Genomic DNA, 22,844 nt, shown 5'->3' on the forward strand with positions numbered 1-22,844 from the left:
TCCCCTCCCCTTAGGCATCCTTGCTACTTTAAGATAACTGTCAGTGGTAGTTGTAACTTCATAGCATTACAGCTTCATGGGGCCTTCTTGCATAAAAGGAGCAATCAGATCTGTGATTCTTTGCCAACAGTGGGGATTTTAAAAGAAGCAGTAACAATGGCCAAATTTTTACTAATCCAGAAGTCCTATCCTAAGTCTTACCATTGCAGGAAGGCAAGCTAAAATTTCCTAGTGTATTTTACTTTAACCTACAAGTACAACCCATGAGCTGAACCAAATAAATCTCTTCCATACCACACTCATTTAATATGAACTCTCTTTCCTTACTTAGGTTCTTCATGAAGAAATTGAGATTCCAGGTGCCAACATAAAGCTCTGCTATCTGAGTTCCCGTACTGCTGGATACAGATCCTTACTTAAAATCACCATGACACAATCTCTTGTGCCTCTGAACTTAATTAAAGTTCATCTCATGGTAGCAGTGGAAGGGCATCTTTTCCAAAAGTCATTCCAAGCATCTCCCAATTTGGCATATACTTTCATTTGGGATAAAACAGATGCCTATGGCCAGAAAGTTTACGGGCTCTCGGATGCTGTAGGTATGATCACTAGATTCAAATCATGTAACTTTTAAGTGCTGGCTTTCAACAACTGCTCTTAAATTAAAGAAAAATCTGTGATCTGTACTGACAATAGAAAATACCTATAGATAGCTTCATTATTCCACAGTAGCAGCAATTTTTCCAGCTGTCATTTATTTTGTTTATTGATTAGACAGTATTTATAACTTTCTCAAACCCAAAGTAAAATGGGCATTATACAAATAACATTTTTTTTAAAAAACACAATGTTACAGTAAAAGTACTCTACTCAAAATACATGTGATAGATGCCCTCAGTAAAAATAGCTAGTATTGAAGGCTCATTGAAATAACACATGTATTACTGGTTTATAATATCTAACGGATATTGCATGTAACATTCACTTATATCTGGGAGTACCCAATATAACACCAATGGGCACCAGTGTGCCTGTTATTATTTTGCTTTACAAACATTAATCTTCCTGTTATATCTGACTCTGTGTGTGTGCATGGGTGTATGTGCTTCCTTCAGTCATGTATGTTTTTCAGAGATTGTCTATAGGTCACCCAACTGGTTTTGTGCCTAAGGGAGAACTAGAACTCATGATCCCCTGGTTTTTAGGTTGATACAGAGAGAGAGAGAGACAGAAAGGCAGACAGATAGAGACAGGCAAAAAGAGAAAGAAAGAAAGAAAGAAAGAAAGAAAGAAAGAAAGAAAGAAAAAAAGAAAGAAAGAAAGAAAGAAAGAAAGAAGGGGTGAGAAATAGAAAATGAGAACACTACAAAATCAAGAGCATATTTTCAACTTCATTTCACAGGACTTTTCTCTGGGCCACAAATTGGTTCCACAAGCTTTCATAAAAATGATGGCTGAACAAATAACCTATCAGGAGAAAAAGATCTGTCCATTTATTTAAGCTATTGGTAAAAAAAGAAGAAGAATAGAAAGAGTGATAAGATGCATCTGTTGTTGAAGTTAGAGAGAGTGGCAGGGAACATTCTCTTCTAGTCTGATTGGTTAAGTTACTCATCACAATCATTCTGTGAACTGAAACGCTTCCCATGATAGATTTTTTTAAAAAAAATTGCCTATGACATGTTTTCATAATTCAAAATGGGACTCTAGTCCAGTAAGGTTGTTGACTCCTGTTACATCAGTATTAAATCTGGAACATAGAAATCAATACCTTCTTTATTGATATCCACATATTTTTCTTCCGTTTTATATCCCAAGACAAGTTTGTGTGTGTATGTTGACAGGAGGCAGTAAGATGCTAGGAAAATTGAAAAGGGGGCAGGAGTATTTTTCTGCAATGCTTTGTTCTTGCATTTTTAGTTTCTAATTGAATCTAGCAAGACAAGGTATCATTGCAAAGCATTTTATACAAAATAGAAATTTGAATAATGTACCAGAGCCATGGGTGAAGTTCACCGTGAACATATTGCCATCATGAGATGTGACTTCTGGAATAAACTCAAACATTCATTAGTACTCCCAGTGACTTTTTTCCAGCAATTTATTAACCTTAGTGACAAATATTATATATTAGGGGCCAAGACTAAACAATTGTTTAGGCAATAAAAGCCTGATTTACAGAGCTTTTCAAGCTTTTTAGAAAGGAAAAGAAAAATCATTCAAATGACATTTTGATATAATTAATCATTTCTCACAGGGAGCTCATATCATTCTTTATGTTTTCTGTGGGGTAAAAGATAAGGGAGTTTTACCACTCTTCCATTTAACTGAATTATGAAGTGGTAATCTATCTATATCTTTAAGGGCTTTTAGGGGAACTTGAGAATCCTTCAGGAAATGATCAAGGCATCTCTTCAGACCTCTTGCTTACTTTTAACTGCAGTCTCAGTGGAAGTATCATCCGTGCATGCATACTGTATGTATATGCAAGATAACGAGCAGATCCTCAAAACAGATAAACCTTTGATAAGATAGGATATGATGCCTTACAACTTCAAGACCAGATTCGGAGGTGCTCTTCAGTCACTTCACCAGTACAGCCCTATCTACATCTATACTTTCAAGCCAAATCCTGGTTTGTGTTAAACAGATTTTGTTACTAATTAGGCATTTAGGACATAGTTTATTAGAGACTCACCTATGCCAGAGAAATCGGCTTATCTTGGATACGATAGATGGTGCTTAAAGAAAGCTATTGAATTTTATTATAATACAAGTGACCTTCCTAGCTAAATGATACATTGCACTCAGATCTCTTTAGTCTTCTTTTTGATCCAGTCCCTATCCTAATTAACCGATGGAGTATATTTCTAGGCAGCCAGATTCATGAAATGTATGTATGGCTCAACAGTGAAATGCACTATTCGCTACTGGTTTGGAAATGTGAACATGCACGCCTCTTCTGCGCATGTGCAGAGCCTTATGCACATGCGCAGATGGTGAAAAACAGGACATAATGATGTCCCAGCAGGTGGGCGGAGCCTCCCGCCGCCAGCCCTACCAGTTCGCGCAAACCAGATCTGGCAGGATTTTACCGCTGGTATAACTGTTTACTTATTTGCTGTATATACTGCCTTAATCCAATTGGACTCTAGGTCCAACAAAATGTAGTATCATTGCTAGAAAAATATTACAGTTATACAAGATATATAATAAACCTAATTTCTATATTAATAGGTCTTATCCAGAATCATTCTGGATGTTACTTTGGAAAACCAGTTCTTTATAGCTTTCCAGAAGACCGCAGGAATAGTTACTCCTATTGTATTTCCTGGTAGGCCAGGATCTTAAATAAAAGTTCTCCTCCAGCTGTCTGGTTTTGGCAAAAATGATCAGGGAAATATAATTTTTCAAAGTAACCCCAAGCCATTAAGGGTCTTGAAAGTGGTAAACAGCACCTGAATTGCATTTGAAAACATACTGGTAGTCTAACAAAGTAACATTAGAGCTGAATGTTAAAGAAACAGATTGCTGCATTTTGGAACAGCTGATAATCTTCAAGGGCAGCCTCATGTAGAGTGAATCACAGTCATAGAATTGAGAAAACATAAGAACATGAGTTCTTATCTGGGCAAAGGTTTATCCCATCCTGGGATAAAAAGTTGAGAGGAGGCTCTCCTGGGAACAGCTTTCACTTGTTTCTGTGGCAGGACTCCCAGATTGCAAGCCTAACGTCTGGTGGAAGCACAATATCATTGCAAATTACATGGAATGTAGTGTTATAATAAGTAGGTGTCTGAATTAGCAACAATCGATCTTGCTAGAGTTAGAAGTACAAGTAAGTATCATCAGTATAGTGATGATATTTTACTGTGAAATAGCAGATGTCATCTCTGGAGGAAGCTTGAATGTGACTCCATATCCATATCTAGTCATACTTATTTCTTGTTTTCCAATAGCATTGTCTGATGTGTTCCTTCACCTACTTGATTTTCTAAAAATCTTCAGAAAATCAAGTTGCTGGTTGGGATCAGTGGGCAGGGAAAGGCCATTCAGAAGCAATCCTGTCATAGTTTAACAGAATAACAGAGTTGGAAGGGACCTTGGAGGTCTTATAGTTCAATCGCCTGCTCAACCATTTCAGATAAAATGTTGTCCAATCTCTTCTTAGAAACCTCCAGTAATGGAGCACCCACAATTTCCGGAGGCAAGTCATTCCACTGATTAACTGTTAGGATATTTTTCCTTAGTTCTAGCTTGGTGTCCTGGTTGAATTCCAGAGGCCAACGAGACATTTAACATAATTCCACTAGATTACTATGTCAATTTTTAAGTATCATCTGGAAAGCTTCTAGATCCATCAGCTATCAGAATAGGCATCTTACCTGGACCATCCTACCTTGGGTAGTGCCATCATCACTAGAAAAGTATTGGTACATGGCAAAAATAAATCACTCTTAGATGTCTTCCAGGAGCAGATTATATCTCATCTGTTCTGAAATGAAGCAGATCTACTGTGTGGCCAACAAAGTGGTCTGGCTCAGATATGGCCCAGAAAAAGGTTTAGATTGTTACCACAGCCATGACAATTATTTTGTACTAGAAATATGGGTAAATTCATAACTATCTTTTGACAGTAGACTTTGGACAGTTGGACAGTACAATATCAAACCCCCCAACCCTCCGCTTCCCAAGCTTGTTCTTTGGAAATAATTTTACAAATATGGCCTCATATCTGGCCATCTGGTGGAACAGAGTTCTTTACAGCAACCAGGCATTTCTGGTACATAACTGCCACATATTCTGGCATCAGGACTGATGAAAGCAACAAAATCCCATTTGATAAATTTCAGCAAGAGGAAACACCCCCCCCCCTTCCAGCCAGCTCTCTAGACTACATTCATGGGAAACAAATCTTGAATTGAGAAGTATTGTGCCTGAGTTTGTCTTGCTTATCAGACCAGTTGTCTGGTTCTTGATAGGGGCACAACTTTGCAATATTTCTTCCTATGGACTGTCCCACCTGCTATACTTTCTCCTTCCGATCATTATTATCATCCTGCCTCCATGTCCACCCCCTTATCTACCTAGCCCACAACTCCCAATCATCCCAATTGCCACATAACAAGTTCCCCACCAAGAGCTGTTCCCCTTCACTTGTCCAGTCCCCTATAGATATCCTTAGCAGGTCAGATGGAGGTAAGGTATCCTCTCCTGTGCTCTCATTCCAGGGATGAACCTTCCTTTTCAGTTTTCTAACATTCATTCACTCAAACAAACAGTACTTCTACTTACTTTTTCTTTTCACTTTCATTGCTCTGGTTTTTCCCCCCACTATATGGTCCTTTTTAAATAGAGTCAGTTTCATTAGGCCTCCTACACAGGCAGCTGTCTGACAAAAACCAGGTTGTCTGATATAGTGACTATCTCCTCCACCCTGATATACTTTATAACTTCTGTTCTATTTTCTATCCCTCCTCCATTCATTCTAATTTTAACTGTCATTTTTTTATTTCTTTATTGACTTTTCCTTGATCTTTACCTCCTTCTCTGTCCACCTAGTGATTCAAATAGTATATATAAAAGATGTTTCAGCTATTTTATATACCTTCATCTCCTCTTTGGAGGCCTGGCTGAGCAATTTCCTGACAGTAAACCTTACAACTCCTGTGGGCCCTCTTTGTCTTTGGACACAGCATTATTAACTTCCTGAGCCCTAACCTGCCCAGCCTTCCAGTCTGCCATACTGCCCAAGTCATCCAGGGCTGGACGTGAAGATGAATCTGGAACTTCCTGGTGCTAATTCAATACTTTATTCACAGTAATACCCAAACAGCATTTTGGGTATTATCATGTTAATCCATGTGCCAAGACATTGCCTGTTGGTTTCTGCAGTATGTAATAATATGTGGAAACTTTATGAGAATCAGTACACCTTACGGTGAATAATAAATAGGCTTTCTTCAAATTGGAATAAGAAAGCCATAAATTTGGTAAGAACAATAATCTACAGTTTAATATTTTCCAAGATCTCCATCTGATAACTCTATGGAAAATGGGGTAACAGCAGTGGTGGGATTCAGCCAGTTTGCACCAGATCGGGAGAACCGGTTGTTAACTTTCTGAGCAGTTTGGTGAACTGGTTGTTGGAAGAAATCATTAGGGCAGAAAACTGGTTGTTAAATTATTTGAATCCCACCACTGGGTAACAGGTTAATGCATTTTTAATGTATTTCCAGAGTTTTATTCTGTACTTTTTTCCATGAACACAAAAGTACAGTATTGAATTTAGATACGTATTTTCAGTGCTGGAAGCTGCCAGGTAATTAAAAATAGAATCTGGGCTGTCATCATCACTCCCCTCCTTCCTTTATTAAATCAATCATTTCCTGCAACTTTAAAGCTCTGTACAGCTCTTCTGAGTATACATCAAGTTAAATAACAGGGTCAAATGAAGTCAAATATCTAAATTTAATAACGTAGAATAAAATGAAATAGCTTGGGAACTGTACTTCATAGTAGATGGCAAGTCATTCACATACAATGGTTATTAATTTAAAATATATCTATATATATTTCAGTGTCTGTGGGCTTTGAGTACGAGACTTGTCCCAGCCTGATTTTATGGGAGAAAAGGACTGCTCTACTGCAAGGCTTTGAACTTGACCCTTCAAATCTAGGTGGCTGGTCTTTGGATAAGCACCATGTACTTAATATAAAGAGTGGTAAGTTTATTGATATTCATTTGTGGAGGGTTTTGTAAGTTTTACATTGGGTGGGAATCTGTTCCCTAAAGATGTTGACGAACAACTCTCAGAAATTTAGTCAACATGACTAATGTTGCAGGATACAAAGAATTGTAGTTTAGCAAAATCTGGAAGAAAAGTTTTCCAATCCCTGTAGGTTCCATTCTCATAGGTGTATTTGGAATACTAAGAAATGCTTGTGCTAACATCTGATGGATACAATAAGAAGGCCCTGTAGGGCCAAATATATTTTAATGTTTAAAATGTATGAAGAAACATTGTGCCTTTAGTGAGATTCTGAAAAGCATTGTTTGTGTTGAGACATTAGCTGCATGCACACAGCTTGCTTAATCTTACAGTACTAAATTAATTCATTTTGTGTACAAATCCACAATTTCTTTTGTGGATTTTTATAATGCATTGAACTGGAAATGAACCATGTGGATTGGTATAAGAGACTAAACCTCAAAAATGAAACTAAGCTTAAAATTAGCCAAGGTTAGCATGTTATATGAACGTAATTGCTAGGTGTTTGCTGGTCTAATTAACTGTATTAAGTGAACACAGATATTGTATTAAGCCAGGGATGGGCCCTTGTATCCATTTCTGATCACAACTGACCAACAATTGGTGCCAGTTTTCTTTAGGTTTGAGGTGGGAGACAAACAAACGATGACTACAAATCCACACAAACAAAGATTTATAGAAAGGACTCCCTTGACTTTTGTTTCATTCATGCATGCATAAATATGATTTTGTGTATAGGAATTGCTAAGGATATGCACATAATTTAAGTATTAAGAATCTCAGATAACAGAATAACAGTTAAAAAATGACAATTTTTGTATGTATGTTAATTAATTCACATACACATCTACACATTACCAATTGAGAAAAGGATATTTGAAAGTTTGATCTAAGGCATTATTGAAATTTCATCAGCAGAGGATACATTTATATATAAGGCTTAGATTTTAAAGAATATTTTGCTGTATTCTTGTAAATCATTCACATCCTGCAAGGCAAAGCAAATAAATCTTTTAAATAAATGAATGAATAAAATTATTATTTTCTTTAAACTAAATTATTTGACTTATCTTTCACAGTTTATTTCACATATCCACGTTTTTGTTCAACTTATAAAACACATTGAACTTTAACACACAAAAAATTCAGCTGACTGAAAGTTGACTATCACCTTTCTATAAAAAATTCAAATTTAAATTGCCAGTGTCAAGTACGAAACACATTTTTAAAGTAATTCATTATTTAATGTCTGTTTGGCATATTCTCTCACTTCCTCTTTTCTAGAAAGGTTGAAATTTTTTCTCTCAACTCATTCACTTGAAAGAACAAAGAAGCTGATCAGTTCCCAGGGCTTCAATATATTCACCACACCTGCTCTGGAAAAAAGGAAGAAAAATTCCCAACAATTATACCCTTGCCAAACATTCAAAGTTGATTTTAGCATCTCAGGGTGTTAATGATCTTGGGTTTTCAGGGTTGAATTCATTAAAAACCTCATGCTATTCCAAGTGGTGCATATCTTAATAGGAAATTAGAATGGGAAAGATCTAAGGAAAAACTATTAAATTATCTATTTTTATTGTGAGCATTACTGATTTCAATAAAGAACATGTCTCTTTTTCCCTGTGTTAGACAAAGAGTTACCATATTCAGAAAATGAATTAGATATTACATAGTTAATATTAGTCTCAAGACATAGTGCCCCCACTTCAATGCTATACTTCCTTCCTTCCAGCATTGTCTGTCAAATCTGGATGACACTAGGTTGGTGAAGGATAGGGTGACTTGTTGAAGTTAGCAAAGTAAAAAACATTGGCTAGCAGAAACCTATGAGCTATGTCAGTGTTGGCAAACCTATGGCACACGTGCCGGAAGTGGCACGCAGAGCCATCTCTCCAGGCACACCAGCCATCGCCCATTGCTCTTCCGGGTTCTGGCATGCACATGTGCCATCTTCACGTGCACATTAGCGCTGGAAACCGGAAGAGCAACGGAGAGATGGCTCCGCATGCCACTTCCAACTGAGCTTCCGGTTTCTAGCACATGCATGCATGCCATCCAGCTGGTCTTCTCAAGTGCATGCATGCCAGAAACCGGAAGACCAGGTGACCGGTGCACATGTGTATGCCAGAAACCAAAAGGTCAGAATGTGCGTGCCAGGGAACTGCTGTTCCGGTTTCCAGCGCTCCTGTGCATGCATGCTGGGGAGCTGCTCTTCTGGTTTCTGGCACTCTGCCCCCCACGCACTCCCGGTTCAGCACTTGGTGCCAAAAAGGTTCACCAACACTGAGCTATGTCCTTACAATTTGAACCATGTACTAAAACGCTGAAGATAGATAAATTCCAATCAAAGGATTTGGTAATGAAATCATCCCATGAATAAAAATAAAATGCAATGTGCTTTTCTGCACGTTGTTAGGTATTCTACACAAAGGTAGTGGAGAGAATCAGTTTCTAACTCAACAACCAGCAGTAATTACCAGCATTATGGGAAATGGTCGTCGTCGAAGTATCTCCTGTCCAAGTTGCAATGGACTTGCAGAAGGAAACAAACTTCTTGCCCCTGTTGCACTTGCGGTGGGAATTGATGGGAGCCTGTTCGTTGGGGATTTCAACTACATTCGACGCATCTTTCCCTCAAGGAACGTCACCAGCATTTTGGAGCTAAGGTAATGCCACTGCTAAAAGCACCACTATAAAAGCTTTCCTAAGTGATTTTCTTTATAGCTTTCTAGACTTGTAGCCCTCAGCACAATCCGCTGTTCACAACTGATAGGTGAACATGGCTGATGGATCAAAACTGGCATAAAGTTGCATTTTCCCCCTCTTTTTTTGAAGATTATAATGGGAATTCAAGCAGTCCATGAATTGTGCAATTCACCATTAAAGAATCAGAATGGCCAGTGATGGTTAAGCATTATCATAAAAGAATCTTCCTCGTCTTTGGAAAGCTGGGAATATGGGTGGAAATTAACTTTTTGTTTTGTTTTAAAAAAGGAACTGAAGAAGAGAAATTGGGCATAACAACAATAGGAGGGAGGAGTTAAATTAGGAGAGGAGAAAAATAAATTAGGACGCAAAGACTGTTAAATCAGTTAAGATGGTCAGGAAAGAGAAAAGCAAAAAGAAAAGAACTGGCTCAAAATTGGGAAGCAGGAAATTGGCAGTGGGAATGGTAAAGTAAGAAGAAGAATACAAAGGAATATTGCAGGAGAAAAGGAAGGGAAAGGACAAAGGAGAAGGGTGGATGAAAGTATGTATGAACGGAATGGTAATAAAACAAAAGAAGAGAATAAGAATAACAAATGCTAAAATAGCCAATGTATTTAGTCTAGCATTGTATATACCCATTGGCCAATCAAATGGCTTTGGAAATCAATAAGTAGAATATGAAGACTGTAGCTCATTCTTGTTTCTATTCCCAAGTAAATCCTGAACCTCTCATCATTCATCTTAAATGGTTAATCCTGGGTTGTAGGATGAGAATGGGAGAAAAAACAATGCTCATGTATTCTGTGTGTAATTTCATACACACAGTATGTAACTGGTGTTAAGTAACACCAGCTGCCTGCAATTACTGCAAGTTCAAATCTCACCAGGCTCAAGGTTGACTCAGCCTTCCATCCTTTCAAGGTAGGTAAAATGAGGACCCGGATTTGAGCTGACTTTGTATAAAAAAGAACACCGCTTAGGGGGGCGGGCCGAAAGCCCTACTAAGCAGGTATATACAAAAGTATGAAGGCTATTGCTTAACGCATTGTAAGCCGCCCTGAGTCTCTGGAAAAGGGCGGCATATAAATCGAACCAATAAATAAATAAATAAATAAATAAATTTACCTTTATCACACAATCTTTTTTAAGTTAAAAGGCCAAAACATTTGATTTTGTTTCCTTAAAGTGGAGTTCTTCTAACCTTGAGACATTTTGATTTCTCTTTTTGTCCCTTTTTGATTCAAAAGTCTGCAATGGACAGAATTATGCACAGTAGTGCAAATGTTGATCAGCTTCATATTTGAATTTATTTTTATGGCATGGCTGGGCAATTTATAGTCGCCGTATATCTCTTTTCCAAGCCCCTAGAATGGGCAGGGCTAAAATTTTTGAATTCATTTTTCCCCTTTTTATATTTTGGGCAGAGCTTTAAAGGACAATATGGATACCTTAAAAATGTCTTAAACTGATACATCCTAAAGAACAGAGGATCTGAAATTTCAGTCTTCCAAACTCTGGTGTCCCATCATACTTTCACAGCCCTAATTTTCAAAGCAGTTTCACATTGGGGTGACACTTTCATTAAGCTGTCCACCACCAATTTAAATCTTCTGATTATAGCAATAGCAATAGCACTTAGACTTATATACCCTTTCACAGAGCTTTACAGTCCTTTCTAAGCTGTTTACAGAGTCAGCCTATTGCCCCCAACAATCTGGGTCCTCATTTTACCAACCTCGGAAGGATGGAAGGCTGAGTCAACCTTGAGCAGGTGAGACTCGAACTACCAAACTGCAAGCAACTGGCAGTCAACAGAAGTAGACTGCAATACTGCATTCTAAACACTGCATCACCAAGGACAATTACACTTGTGATGTTGTGATATTTCTACTTCAATGGCATATTATAATTGATTTTGTTGAACCATATTTACCTTTTTTAGTAAAAGCTGAAATCTCTCTCCTGATTTCTAGATAATTTATGAATATGGGATAGAATACAATTTTTATTTCATTGTTGTTAATTCTTATATGCTGCTTTACTATTTCTAGCTTGCGTCTTCAAAACTGGAGTCACAGACTCCATGTATATAATGGTTAAAACTGCTCACACTATACATATCTTAGAATCCATTGTCCTAAAACATACAAACTGCTGAAAACCAGAGCTAAGTGTAATATTAATCATTTTGCTAATTTTAATAGATTGATAATTGTTTGTTTAAAGGCAAAAATCTTTTTCTTAATTATACAAAACAAGAAGCGAACTTTTGTCCATTGGTTTCCTCAAGATTTTTTTAAAGTGAATCCATTAGAATATATTTTACAATATTGTCTAGAATTGATTAGATCCATGGCAAATGGAATTCTGATTAAATTCAGTATAATGTAGTGTTTGCTGCCTTGTCAAGCATCCTATGAGACATAGTTTTGCAATTAATGGAAATGAAACAAAGAATGGATCCCATATAAACAAATATAGACTAGGGGTATTCAGGAGCATGAGATAGGTTAGAATAATTCAGAGGTGATTGCATTTTAACATAGGTGGAACAGAGAGAGCTAAGCCTGGTTTAGAATTCTTTGTGTTCTCTGAACTTTCAGGCCTTTCATTACCCAGCAAGACAACATCATCAGTACAAGTTACCTGCCTATTTATATGCAATAACTTGCCCTGCCAATTTTGGCGGGGATGTGAGTTCTTATTTAAATCCACTTTGTTTTGATTTTAGAGTTACACAAAGCATTTTTCTAATACTTAATCGTACTGAAGTGTATGGTACCAATTTTGCAGCTATGCCAAAAAGTGTGTGTGGGGGGGATGTGATAATACAGTATTTAATGGGTGGAATGGAAGAGAGAAAAGAGTACTGGATTTAATAATGAGCACACCATATTGCAGCTGTAGATCATTTTTTTTTCTCTTGAGATGCTATGTGACTAAATTCTCCGTATTGCATTACCATAGCTGACCTGATGTAGTGAATTATTTCTTTTATTGAAAAAAATACATAATTTTTCAGGGAAGCATGGCCATCATATGCAAAATAGGTATCATTCATTTTAATCACCCTCTCTGCACAAAATTCACATTCTGTCTAAACATATATCACAAATGTTTCCCATTATAAAAACTAATATTGCTGCAAATTTCTATGCATTCTACACGAATACAAAAATAGGACACTTAAAATAATAAGATAAGACATAACGAAGTGTTCCAAATCCATGCAAAAATATAAGTGAAATTATAATTTAATCTATTTTCTCTGTAAACAAAAGATATTCTTGTAGTGTGCATCATTTTCCCAAATTTTCATTTAGACCAAGCATTCAGAATGTCATAATCTGAAACTTGCTGGGCACCAAATTGAGTTACATTCCTGCTATAGGCTTGAATTGAATTACCGGTGCCAAATCGAGATGGAGCTATTTCCTTTTAATTTTTCAGATATGACAGTTTTGAGGAAATAAAAGGATAAAAGAGAGCAAAAGATTGTGATGTGACATTTACAGATGCAAAATATAATTATAGAAAAGTTAACAGATTGTAGTCTTATAAATGGCTCTCAGTCCTACCAGTTAAATGGGACATCCATGTTCAGAGAGGAAGTCTTGCAAGCTGAATATAAGTTTCTGGGAGAAGACTGGAAGAGTTTGGTAATTGAATAGTGTGAGAAACTACAGGTTAAATGAGAATTACCTTCAATTATGATCCAATAAATTCAAATTATGTTCCAGTACAATAAAAAAGCATGACTTAGCTTCCAAAGTTTGTGAAATATAACAAAAAGCAGAGGATACTCAGTATACCTACACACACTAGCTTTAAAGCTGAAGGACCCAACACATTGTAAAAGGAAGTTGATTCATTCAGGAAAGTTGTATTAATGCTGGTCTTTCATATCCATACATTTATATTTATTGATTATTCAACTGGTATTGATTAAAAGAATAGAAGAACCATGTTTAGGGCCTAAAATATGTTAAGGGGATAATATTCAGAAATCTTTATCTCAGTCCCCTTTGTGAATGCCTAGATTGTATCCATAATTTTGTTAATTATAAACTAATTAGAGCTGAAGAATCATAAATTGATTTCTAGGAACCATAATAGCTTTTGTGGGATCCAGCAAACCTTCTATCAGGCTATCTTATTTAGGCACTAGACTAGGAAAGATTATGGAAAGAACAACATAGCATTTAGGAGATCTCCCAGAATATTTTGGTTGGAGGAACTGTAAAATGTGGATCAAGTGCTTGTACTTTTACATGAATCAACAGTTGATTAAGCAGCCATACTCAATGAATGTTCATTAACATGTCTGTGTTAGCATGGATAGAGACTTCCCTGCCCCACCCCACCCCCACCTCCCAGGAATTTGTAGTAGACCTTGTCCTGGATTAGGGCAACAAAATAGCAAATAAAGTGAAGCTAGAAATTGTAGGCTGCAACATGGAAGGTAGAATGAAGATTTAAAACAATCTCTAAACTATGTCAAAATTGGGTTAGATTCATAAATATCGTCAAGATAGACTGGTTTGGGAATTATAGTTATAAATATTATGTGTATTTTAACATATCTCAAACTGAATAAGAAATGGCAATCAGTGCAGTTTCCAGAAAAAAATGGAGTAATATTAGGTTGCAGTAACAGGAGCCCAGTGTTTAGTAATAATCCTGTATTCAGTATTAGCCTAATTGCATTTAGAGTACTGCAATTTATTTTATCTACCCTGTTTCCCTGAAAATAAGACCTCCCCGGATAATAGGCCCAATCAGGCTTTTGAATACATGTGCTAAAATAACTCCCCTCTGAAAATAAGCCCTCCCTGAAAATTACACCCTGCCCCCAAAAATATTAAAACGCATCCACAGCTGGTCACTGCCATTTCATCTGGTTAGACAGAGACAGAGCTGAAAATCAGGTAAGACGGCAAGAGGATCCCCATCTTGCTCCATGCGCCCCAAAATAATAAGACCTCCCCGAAAATAAGGCCAAGCGCTTATTTTGGGGTTCAAAAAAAATATAAAACAGGGTCTTATTTTTGGGGAAACACCATACTACATTGTAAACTAAGAAGAGTGTGAAAAATTTGAAGGGACAAAAGGGACTATCGTATTCTTATAATATAAATCTTAAGGGTCCATCCCAGCAGATACAGGGACAGCAACACTTGCTATATGGCTTCATGCCTGAATAAACCAAGATTAATGTTGGGAACAGGTTTCTTTTTTCCATCTTGTAGAATAAGACAATATGCAATGTTTGCTACATGGTCTCTTCTTTGGCTAACTGTTCTCTCTTTCTCCCCCCCTCCCCCCTTGTTTCTTTTCTGTTTTCTTTCTGTAAAGAAATAAAGAATTTAAACATAGGTAAGACAAGTTTGCAATCCTATTATCATTTGCTATAGCTTGCTTGCTCCGTTTTGTTTGCTTTTTGTGTTGTGCTTTTTTGTGTAACATTCTGTTTTTAATGCATCAGGTATAGCAATATTAATGTGCTAATTTTGTGTTAGAAATACGGTAAGCAGTAGTAGTTATACAAATGCAGTAAAAAAGCGACCAAAGAATTATCTAATGGAATGAGAATATAATGAACTCCAAGTCAACTTCAATATGACCATTCTCTCTGTGTAGTGTCTAATTCGCTTAAATGGTTGAGGAAAACTCGAGCAGTGGCTCTTGTAAATGCTGAAAAGGATTTAGAAAACCACTAATGGACTAGAAATGGGTCAAAAACTCATTTCCAATTCATTAAAGGATTTTTTTTCTCCAGATTTGTTCTCCCATTCCATCTCACCCTTTAACTCAATATTATTAGGGTACTTTGAACAGATTATATCCAATCACCAACCTCATTAGTTATTTTGAAGTGAGTTTAAATTCCTTTGCAAAAGGTTTGATTCCTTTTGCTGTTCACTTTTGGGATGCATGATTTTGCTTATCCACCACCTTTGGACATTGTCCTAGAAGTATGTGAAAAACCATAAAAGACAATCAGGCACTTACTTGCTAGTATTTTTTGCAATTCCTAGAGCTGCCCATTCTCCAAAGATACATTTATGGAAAATGTTTTAACATTTGAATAATTAAAGCATAACATGTCTCTTGATGTAATTGCTAAACTCAAATGCATTGTCCTTACTCTAACACAAATTAGCATTTGTGAAATTCAGTTTCTGAAATAAAAATGAAAGATTCTATGTTAAATGATGTTTGTGCTTGTATACAAGGCAGTTGTTGCCCCAGTCCAATTCACTTGTGTTACTAATAAAGTCACTTAGTGTTACACGATACTAGAAATCTTACATTATCGTAGTCAATTTAGGGTACTCATATTGTTAAAAAAGTCAAAGCAGTGCAATTAAAGATTTGCCTGTTTTTATGTGTATTACATGCAAACAATGCACAATGCACATTGAAAATGGGCAGAGCTTTGATTGCATTATTGCGGGCATCATCTTGACTTACTTTCTCATACCCCAGGACCTCTCTTTTAATGACAAATTCAGCAAAAGATGTGGGTGTTTTTGTGTGTGTGTGGGTTGTTTTGTTTTGTTTTGTTTTGTTTTGTTTTTGGTTTTTTTTTTGCATTTTTACAACTTCATTCACAAGGCTATCATCCAATCTGAATATCATCAAATCCCAGTTTGCAACGATGCCTAACGTAATTGGCCAGAACATTTTTTATTGTGGAGCTGGCTTTATTTATCTCACTCTGTTCCCTCAAGAAATCTACTTAACAAGAAATAACTTAATTTTCTGTCTTTGTTCTGCTGTCTTTTAAAACCTCTCTTGGCTTTTAAAGGAGTTTGCCCTGTGTCACCTAGGGCTGGCATCTGCAGAGATCTTATTTAAAATACTCATTCCATCTGCCTGTTAGCCCAGGGATGTTTGTGCAGGAGTATCTCCATTTAGTCCAGTTGTCTATTTGAATAGCTGAAGCTGACATTTCTAAATTTGCAGGTGGTTCACTTGCTCCACACCTTGAACACCTGTCAAAATAGATTTATTAGAAAAAGCCTCTAATATCTCAAGACACTCAATGACCCTATGAAATAAGGCAGAAAGATTTCAGCAAAACAATAGCTTAGTTTTGTGTCAGATCTGAGGGACTTGTTATTGCCATATAGAGAATTAACACTGCAGGCTTCCATAAATAGTATTTTAGGATTGATTTGTTATGAAGGCAAAAAAGAAAAGATTTGCCACAAAACTAAGCTATTGTGTGCTTGGCAGGAATGTACGGGTTTACAGGATAGCTGCAGATTACAGAATGCTAATTTTACAAGAGAACAGGAAAGAGGCAATCATGCTTTCAGGAAACCTTAGAGACTAATTAGTCCATACTGTACATACTTCTGGAAGATGAAAATATTATGAAAAGCTTCTCTGCAGTAATGCTGTGCCTACGAAGAAGAATATTTGTAGATCAGGGTTGAAATGTGGAGTCCTTGGTGCTCTCTGAGCTTGGTTATTTTCTTGCAGAGGTTTCATTACCCAAACTAGGTAACATCATCAGCTAGCATTGATGATGCTGCAAGAAAACAACCAAGCTCAGAGAGCACCAAGGAGCCCACAATGCTATTCCGCCTTGAACAGAGGTGGTATTCAGAAGGTTCTGACCAGTTCTGGAGAACCAGTAGTGGACATTTTGAGTAGTTCGGAGAACCGGCAAATACCACCTCTGACTGGCCCCACCCCCATCTATTCTCTGCCTCCTGAGTCCCAACTGATCAGGAGAAAATGGGAAATTTGCAGTAAATTCCCCTGGAGTAGGGAGGGAATGGAGATTTTACAGTATCTTTCCCCTGGAATGGGGAGGGAATGGAGATTTTACAGTATCCTTCCCCTGCCATGTCCACCAAACCATGCCCACCAAGCCATGCCATGCCATGCCCATCAAGCCACACCCACAGAACCGGTAGTAAAAAAAATTGAATCCCACCACTGTGACCTTGAACCTTGGGGATGGTGGATGACAGCTCAAACTTGATTGCATACCAGTGCTGAAGTTGATCACAATATTATGAAACATAAGGAACACATGGAAAGAAAACCAAAGTATTTGATGTCAAATGGTCTATATTGTATAAGTTTTACTTACTGAATAGATCCCCTGTGCTTTATGAACCATTGTAAAATCACTGTATCCTCCACTGAACATCCAAAAAAGTAGCTGTTCTGTGCATTGCTTATTGAACACAGAGATATTCTTACTCTTTTAATGAGTCTCCTGCTCTTTATACAATTAAATGACACTATGACTAAGATAAAATCTAAACCAAAGTTCTCCAGATCATAGCTTCTAATTACCTACCTTAAAATAATTATAAAGTGGAAAGTATTAATGAACACATACAAAACTCATTTCTGATGTGATGAAAAAACTACTTGTAAAGCTTCTATCTTGAAGGCTGTAGGCAAGACCCACCCAATGAACTGTTTGAAGAGCAAGTAGGAGTGTAAGCAGCTTAGACACATGCAATTGGCTGTGGCAGTTACATATTTACCTACAGGCCTTACCTGCAATGCAGGCAACATTCAAAAATCATACAAAAACACACATTATCATGACAGGAATGAGCAGAATTGTATGTACTAACATATAGTACCTTCTCAAGTACAGGTAGTCCTCAACTGATAACAGCAGTTGGAACTAGGATTTCCATTGCTAAGCAATGCGATCATAAGACATAACCCCATCCCTTAACAAGGGCAATCTCTACATTGCTGGTTGCCGTTGTTAACTGAATCCAATAGTTGTTAGGTGAAGCAGCCTCCTGCTGGCTTCCCACAACCAAAGTCCATGAGGAAGCCAGCAGGAAATTGAAAGTCTCAGGCCAACAGGCAAGTCAACGGCTGCTACTGGGAGAAGGCAAGGAGATACATAATGATACAGGGGATGGTCAGGGAGAGTGTGAGTGGGTGCAAAGGCATGCACCAGAGGCATGGGGAGGGTCAGGGAGGGTGCATGAGGGGATGCAAGGATGCAATGGGGTACATGAGAGGCATGACATGGGTTGAAAAAGGAGTACTAGGTAATGTACAAGAAGTGTATACAGGTTGGTGTTGTGAGAAGATGTGCAAGAGGCATGGCACAGATCAGGAAGTGAGCAGAAGAGATGCATGGGGGGTGGTGAGTAGTTGGCACAGTTTAATACAAAGGAGCTAAGGAATAGTATGCAGGTGGGAGAAATTTACCCAGTCACTTGATCTGTTCCCTGAAGGACAACAAAAGTTGCAAATGGTGATCATGTGATCATGGGGCTTTGCAACTGGTCATAAGTGCAAACCAGCTGCCAAACACCCAAATTGTGATCACATGACGGGGGGGGGTGTCCTAGGATGGCCAGAACTCCAAGGAGCAATCATTTATTCAGTGTTATTGTAACTTTAAATGATCATAGATCAAGGACTATCTGTACTATATCTCTGGAGACATCAAAGTCTGCTTTGGCTTAACCACCACTTCACATTGTCAGCCAAATACGAATATGTGGCTGATTTTAGCAATTTTCCTAACCCGTAAGTTCCAGCTGCCTTATTTCAAACAAACAGTAACTAAGATAAAACACAGCAGAAATTATTTCACTATGCATTTTTATATTGTGAGAAAATTGTTTTCTGGGCAATCAGTAATAATAGCAAAGCCATTCCCACATACTTTAAATGCATGTTACTCCTTTTCTCAAAGGGAAATGTGAAGCACTTCAAAGCGTAGGCTTTGAAGAGAAAACCTTCGAAGAGGGAACCTGTTTAGAACATCTTGATTTTATTTTAATAACAAAGACTGTTTTGCCCTACTTCAGCTTTAACCTTGAAAGTGACTAATCTTATGACATTTGTTACTCTTTTGGAATACTAAATGTAGGTGTTATACTTCTAATCATCCCAGGCTACCCACCACACTATAAAAACTCTTTCTAAAAAAGCTCTTTTTATTAAGAGGAAAGGATGTGTGCAATTAAAAATTATGAGTCTACCTATTTTTTATAGAGAATCAGAGCAGGTTAGACAATTTTCTATTATTTGGCAATGTAGGAAGATGGGATAAAGATTTTACAAGCCAGCACAGATGCTGTAAAAAAATTTTTTTAAAGAATAACAGCCTCCTGTCAAAAGCAATTTAAAATTCTGGTCTCATGTATTTTTGCGTTTGTGGTTACATTATTTCTTAAAGCATTGTTCCAAAACAAAACATTTAAGCTCTGTATAATAAATGAATTCTCATGGATGGAAAAAAGGAAATCCATAAATGGAAATTCATGAGAATCATATATGTTTCCAGTGCCCTTGTTACTGAGATGTAAATCAGTCTATTCCAGTTTTGGAGATGTGGGGGAAGTAGAATGATGTAATGCTCAAAGAAAGATTGATTAAAAGCCAAGGTGGCTTTGTCTTGTAATTGACAGGAACCTCTTAGTGAGCTAAGCTGTTAAGAACTGAATCTAACATTTACACTCCAAAATTACCTCAGAAGTAAATTTCACTGAGTTCATATTACTCAGATATTGGTGTACTCAGTCTCATATTGGTGTAAACAGGACTACAGAAATAATTTGAGATAAAACATGCCACCAACGTTCACTTAAGTAAAATAAAGCTAGAGGGTTATGTAAAAGCCCCCGCCAGCTTTATTTATTTACCACTTTTCCATCTGCCCATCATCCAAGGAATTCAAAGTGATAGGTAATGAGTGACATTATTGTCCCTCGGATTTGCACAATCACAGTCCTGCAATTGGAGAGGCTGTGAATGAAGACATTTCTTCAGGCTGTCCTGTCAGTTTAGAGCAGAGGTTTTCTCACACCCAAACCTAAACTCGACCCATTCTAGCCAAAATGAAAGGAAGCATGAATTGGGGTTGCCAGACCTCATGGTATGCTATGAAACCAGCACAAGTAGAGACCTAGCAGATGCTTTGGCACAGCATGCCAAGCTTGCTTAACTGGGTTAGCTTTTGTAAGGCTTAGTGTGTTGTGTGAAGCCAGTTAATTGGGTTAGTGTTTTGCGTGAATCCAGAAATAGGAACTATGTTAAGCATGTTATACGAGCGCAGGTTTTCTGTGTATATGGGGTTGCTTTTAGACAGAAGGATGACAAATTCATGCTTCTGGACTAAAACTAATTAATATGTATCTGCACAATGATCTCTCTGTACACCAGACCTACTGAAGCTATCATTTTCTCTCTCTCTCTCTCTTTCTCCTCAAGTAACAATCCTGCCCACAAGTACTACCTAGCCGTGGATCCTGTTTCGGGCTCTCTTTATGTTTCGGATACCAACAGTCGTCGTATTTACAAAGTCAAAAGCCTTACTGGTGCAAAAGACCTGGCTGGTAATTCAGAAGTGGTCGCAGGGACAGGGGAGCAGTGCCTGCCTTTTGATGAGGCCAGATGTGGTGATGGAGGGAAAGCAGTAGATGCAACATTAATGAGCCCTCGAGGTAAGGGGCATCATGGGCAGCACTTGCTGTTGTGTAGCAAATGGCTGGTTTGGGTAGGATAACCCAGAAATAAAATATTTATTCGAGACATTGTTTATGGGCCCTAGGATTGCAGTCCTTTGAAATTAATGAAAACACTAGAAGAACTGTAAAGAAATACTGAATAAAATAAATTGCTACCTAATGGTCACATATATAGTCTAGCTTCCAAATTGAATGAGTAAATTATTCTGACTTATTATATTGAAAATGACATTATGGTGAGCTTTCCTTGATTGTTCGAATGAAATCTTGTTCCTAGTTCCAAACATATCCTTGGATGTTGTAGGCCAAGAATCTTTTTGGATCGTTCAGCGTATTGGTAATTTCAAAAGCATATCTTGGATGTTCTCACAAAACAATCATTTACCAAATTTAGCAAAAGTTGCTTCTCGTACTCTCCATCACTTCCTCTTTATCTTCCCCCCCCCCTCCAATCTCAGGCTGGTAAGCATATTTGCAAACAAAATGCTGAGCTGCACACACCTACCATATTTATTTTTTTAAGAATATCCATAGGGCTTACACAAAGCCCAGAGGCCTTCTTGGAAATAAAAATAATGCTGGAAATGTGTGTTTTTCTTTGCAGCATGTCATCTTTCCATGTGATTATTTTTAATAAAGAAAAAAGAGATAAGTTGGGTGGCACAGGAAGCTTGGTGAACACCAAGGAAGATAAAAAGTCTCAGATACTAGGCAACATTACTAAGTATTTGCTTGGAATATCACTTTTTGTTGCAGAGTAGCAACAGTGTATGACATCAGTAGTTGAAACAGATAAAAGATAAAGAGGTGCAGAAGAAAGGGATGACATAACTTATTTGGACCTGAATGCCTGGATTCAATTAGTGACAGATAAGTTTTAGAAGTTTGAAGATTTTTTTTTCTTCAAATGCATGTGTGCATGTATTTCCTTAACATAAATATAATTTATTTAACAATTTTCAAAACCATCCCTATATAACATATGTCAATGCCTTCTGTGTAAAACTGACAATGCAAGCACACATTTCTGAGGTAAAATCTGAAAAAGTGCCTTTCGTACAGGGAACAGTGGCAAGAAATCTGAAGAACTTTATAGGGTGGCATGGTAACAAATGACATAGGCAGTGAGATTTTCTGAACTTTATACGAAAGCTTTATTCCTAGATTTCCAAATTAAGTTTTATTTAAATGTCTGTACTGTGAAAAAAAAAAAGAATGAATAACCTTTTTTAAATACAAGGAAAAAGAAAACAAGTCACATTGTATTAGGATTAGAATGGGAATGAATTTATAGAAATTAAAAATTAAAAAAATTATAATGGACATTAATGAGAAATACTCTTTTAATTGGTCAAAACTGAATTTGAAAGCATAAAACATCAAAAGGATAAATTATCAGGGGAATTATCAATATATAATGATAGATGATATATGATGATATATACAGTATAATCTAATCTTATTTTTGCTTTTGTTTCATGTTGGCAGGTATTGCAGTGGATAAATATGGCCTTATGTATTTTGTTGATGCAACAATGATCAGGAAAGTTGATCAGAATGGTATCATATCAACTCTGCTGGGCTCTAATGACCTAACTGCTGTTCGGCCACTGAGCTGTGATTCCAGCATGGATGTCACCCAGGTAGAATGTTATTTGCTTCTGATAATAAAACAGATGGATAAATGTCTTCTGGTTACCTCCAAGATACACCAGAAGTTTCAACATGCCGAGAGAAAAAGTTATTGCTGATTATACAACATATAATATTTAACATAATTAGCAACACAAAAAAGCCAAGCCTTCTTTTCAGAAGCTTCTACTGTATATATCTACAACAGGGAGAAAAAAAAAAAGAACTGTGATACAGTAATGTGATTTAA

General features: G+C 37.1%; 1 protein-coding gene across 6 annotated transcripts in view; it reads left to right on the forward strand.

Annotated features, from left to right (window-relative positions):
* Positions 1-22,844, forward strand: part of TENM2 (teneurin transmembrane protein 2) — a 959,433-nt gene that overhangs the window by 898,406 nt on the left and 38,183 nt on the right. For 5 of the 6 annotated variants that reach the window (XM_087887374.1, XM_034406200.3, XM_087887377.1 and 2 more), the window contains 6 exons: positions 332-599; positions 6,582-6,725; positions 9,193-9,442; positions 14,841-14,861; positions 20,706-20,938; positions 22,451-22,605. In XM_087887374.1, coding sequence (XP_087743500.1) covers positions 332-599; positions 6,582-6,725; positions 9,193-9,442; positions 14,841-14,861; positions 20,706-20,938; positions 22,451-22,605 — 1,071 coding nt within the window. The remainder of the gene's footprint in view (positions 1-331; positions 600-6,581; positions 6,726-9,192; positions 9,443-14,840; positions 14,862-20,705; positions 20,939-22,450; positions 22,606-22,844) is intronic. The other variant, XM_087887373.1, reaches the window with a different exon arrangement.

Source organism: Pantherophis guttatus, chromosome 2 (assembly GCF_059756535.1).
Source record: "Pantherophis guttatus breed Tessera chromosome 2, ASM5975653v1, whole genome shotgun sequence".
Classification (NCBI taxonomy): domain Eukaryota; kingdom Metazoa; phylum Chordata; class Lepidosauria; order Squamata; family Colubridae; genus Pantherophis; species Pantherophis guttatus.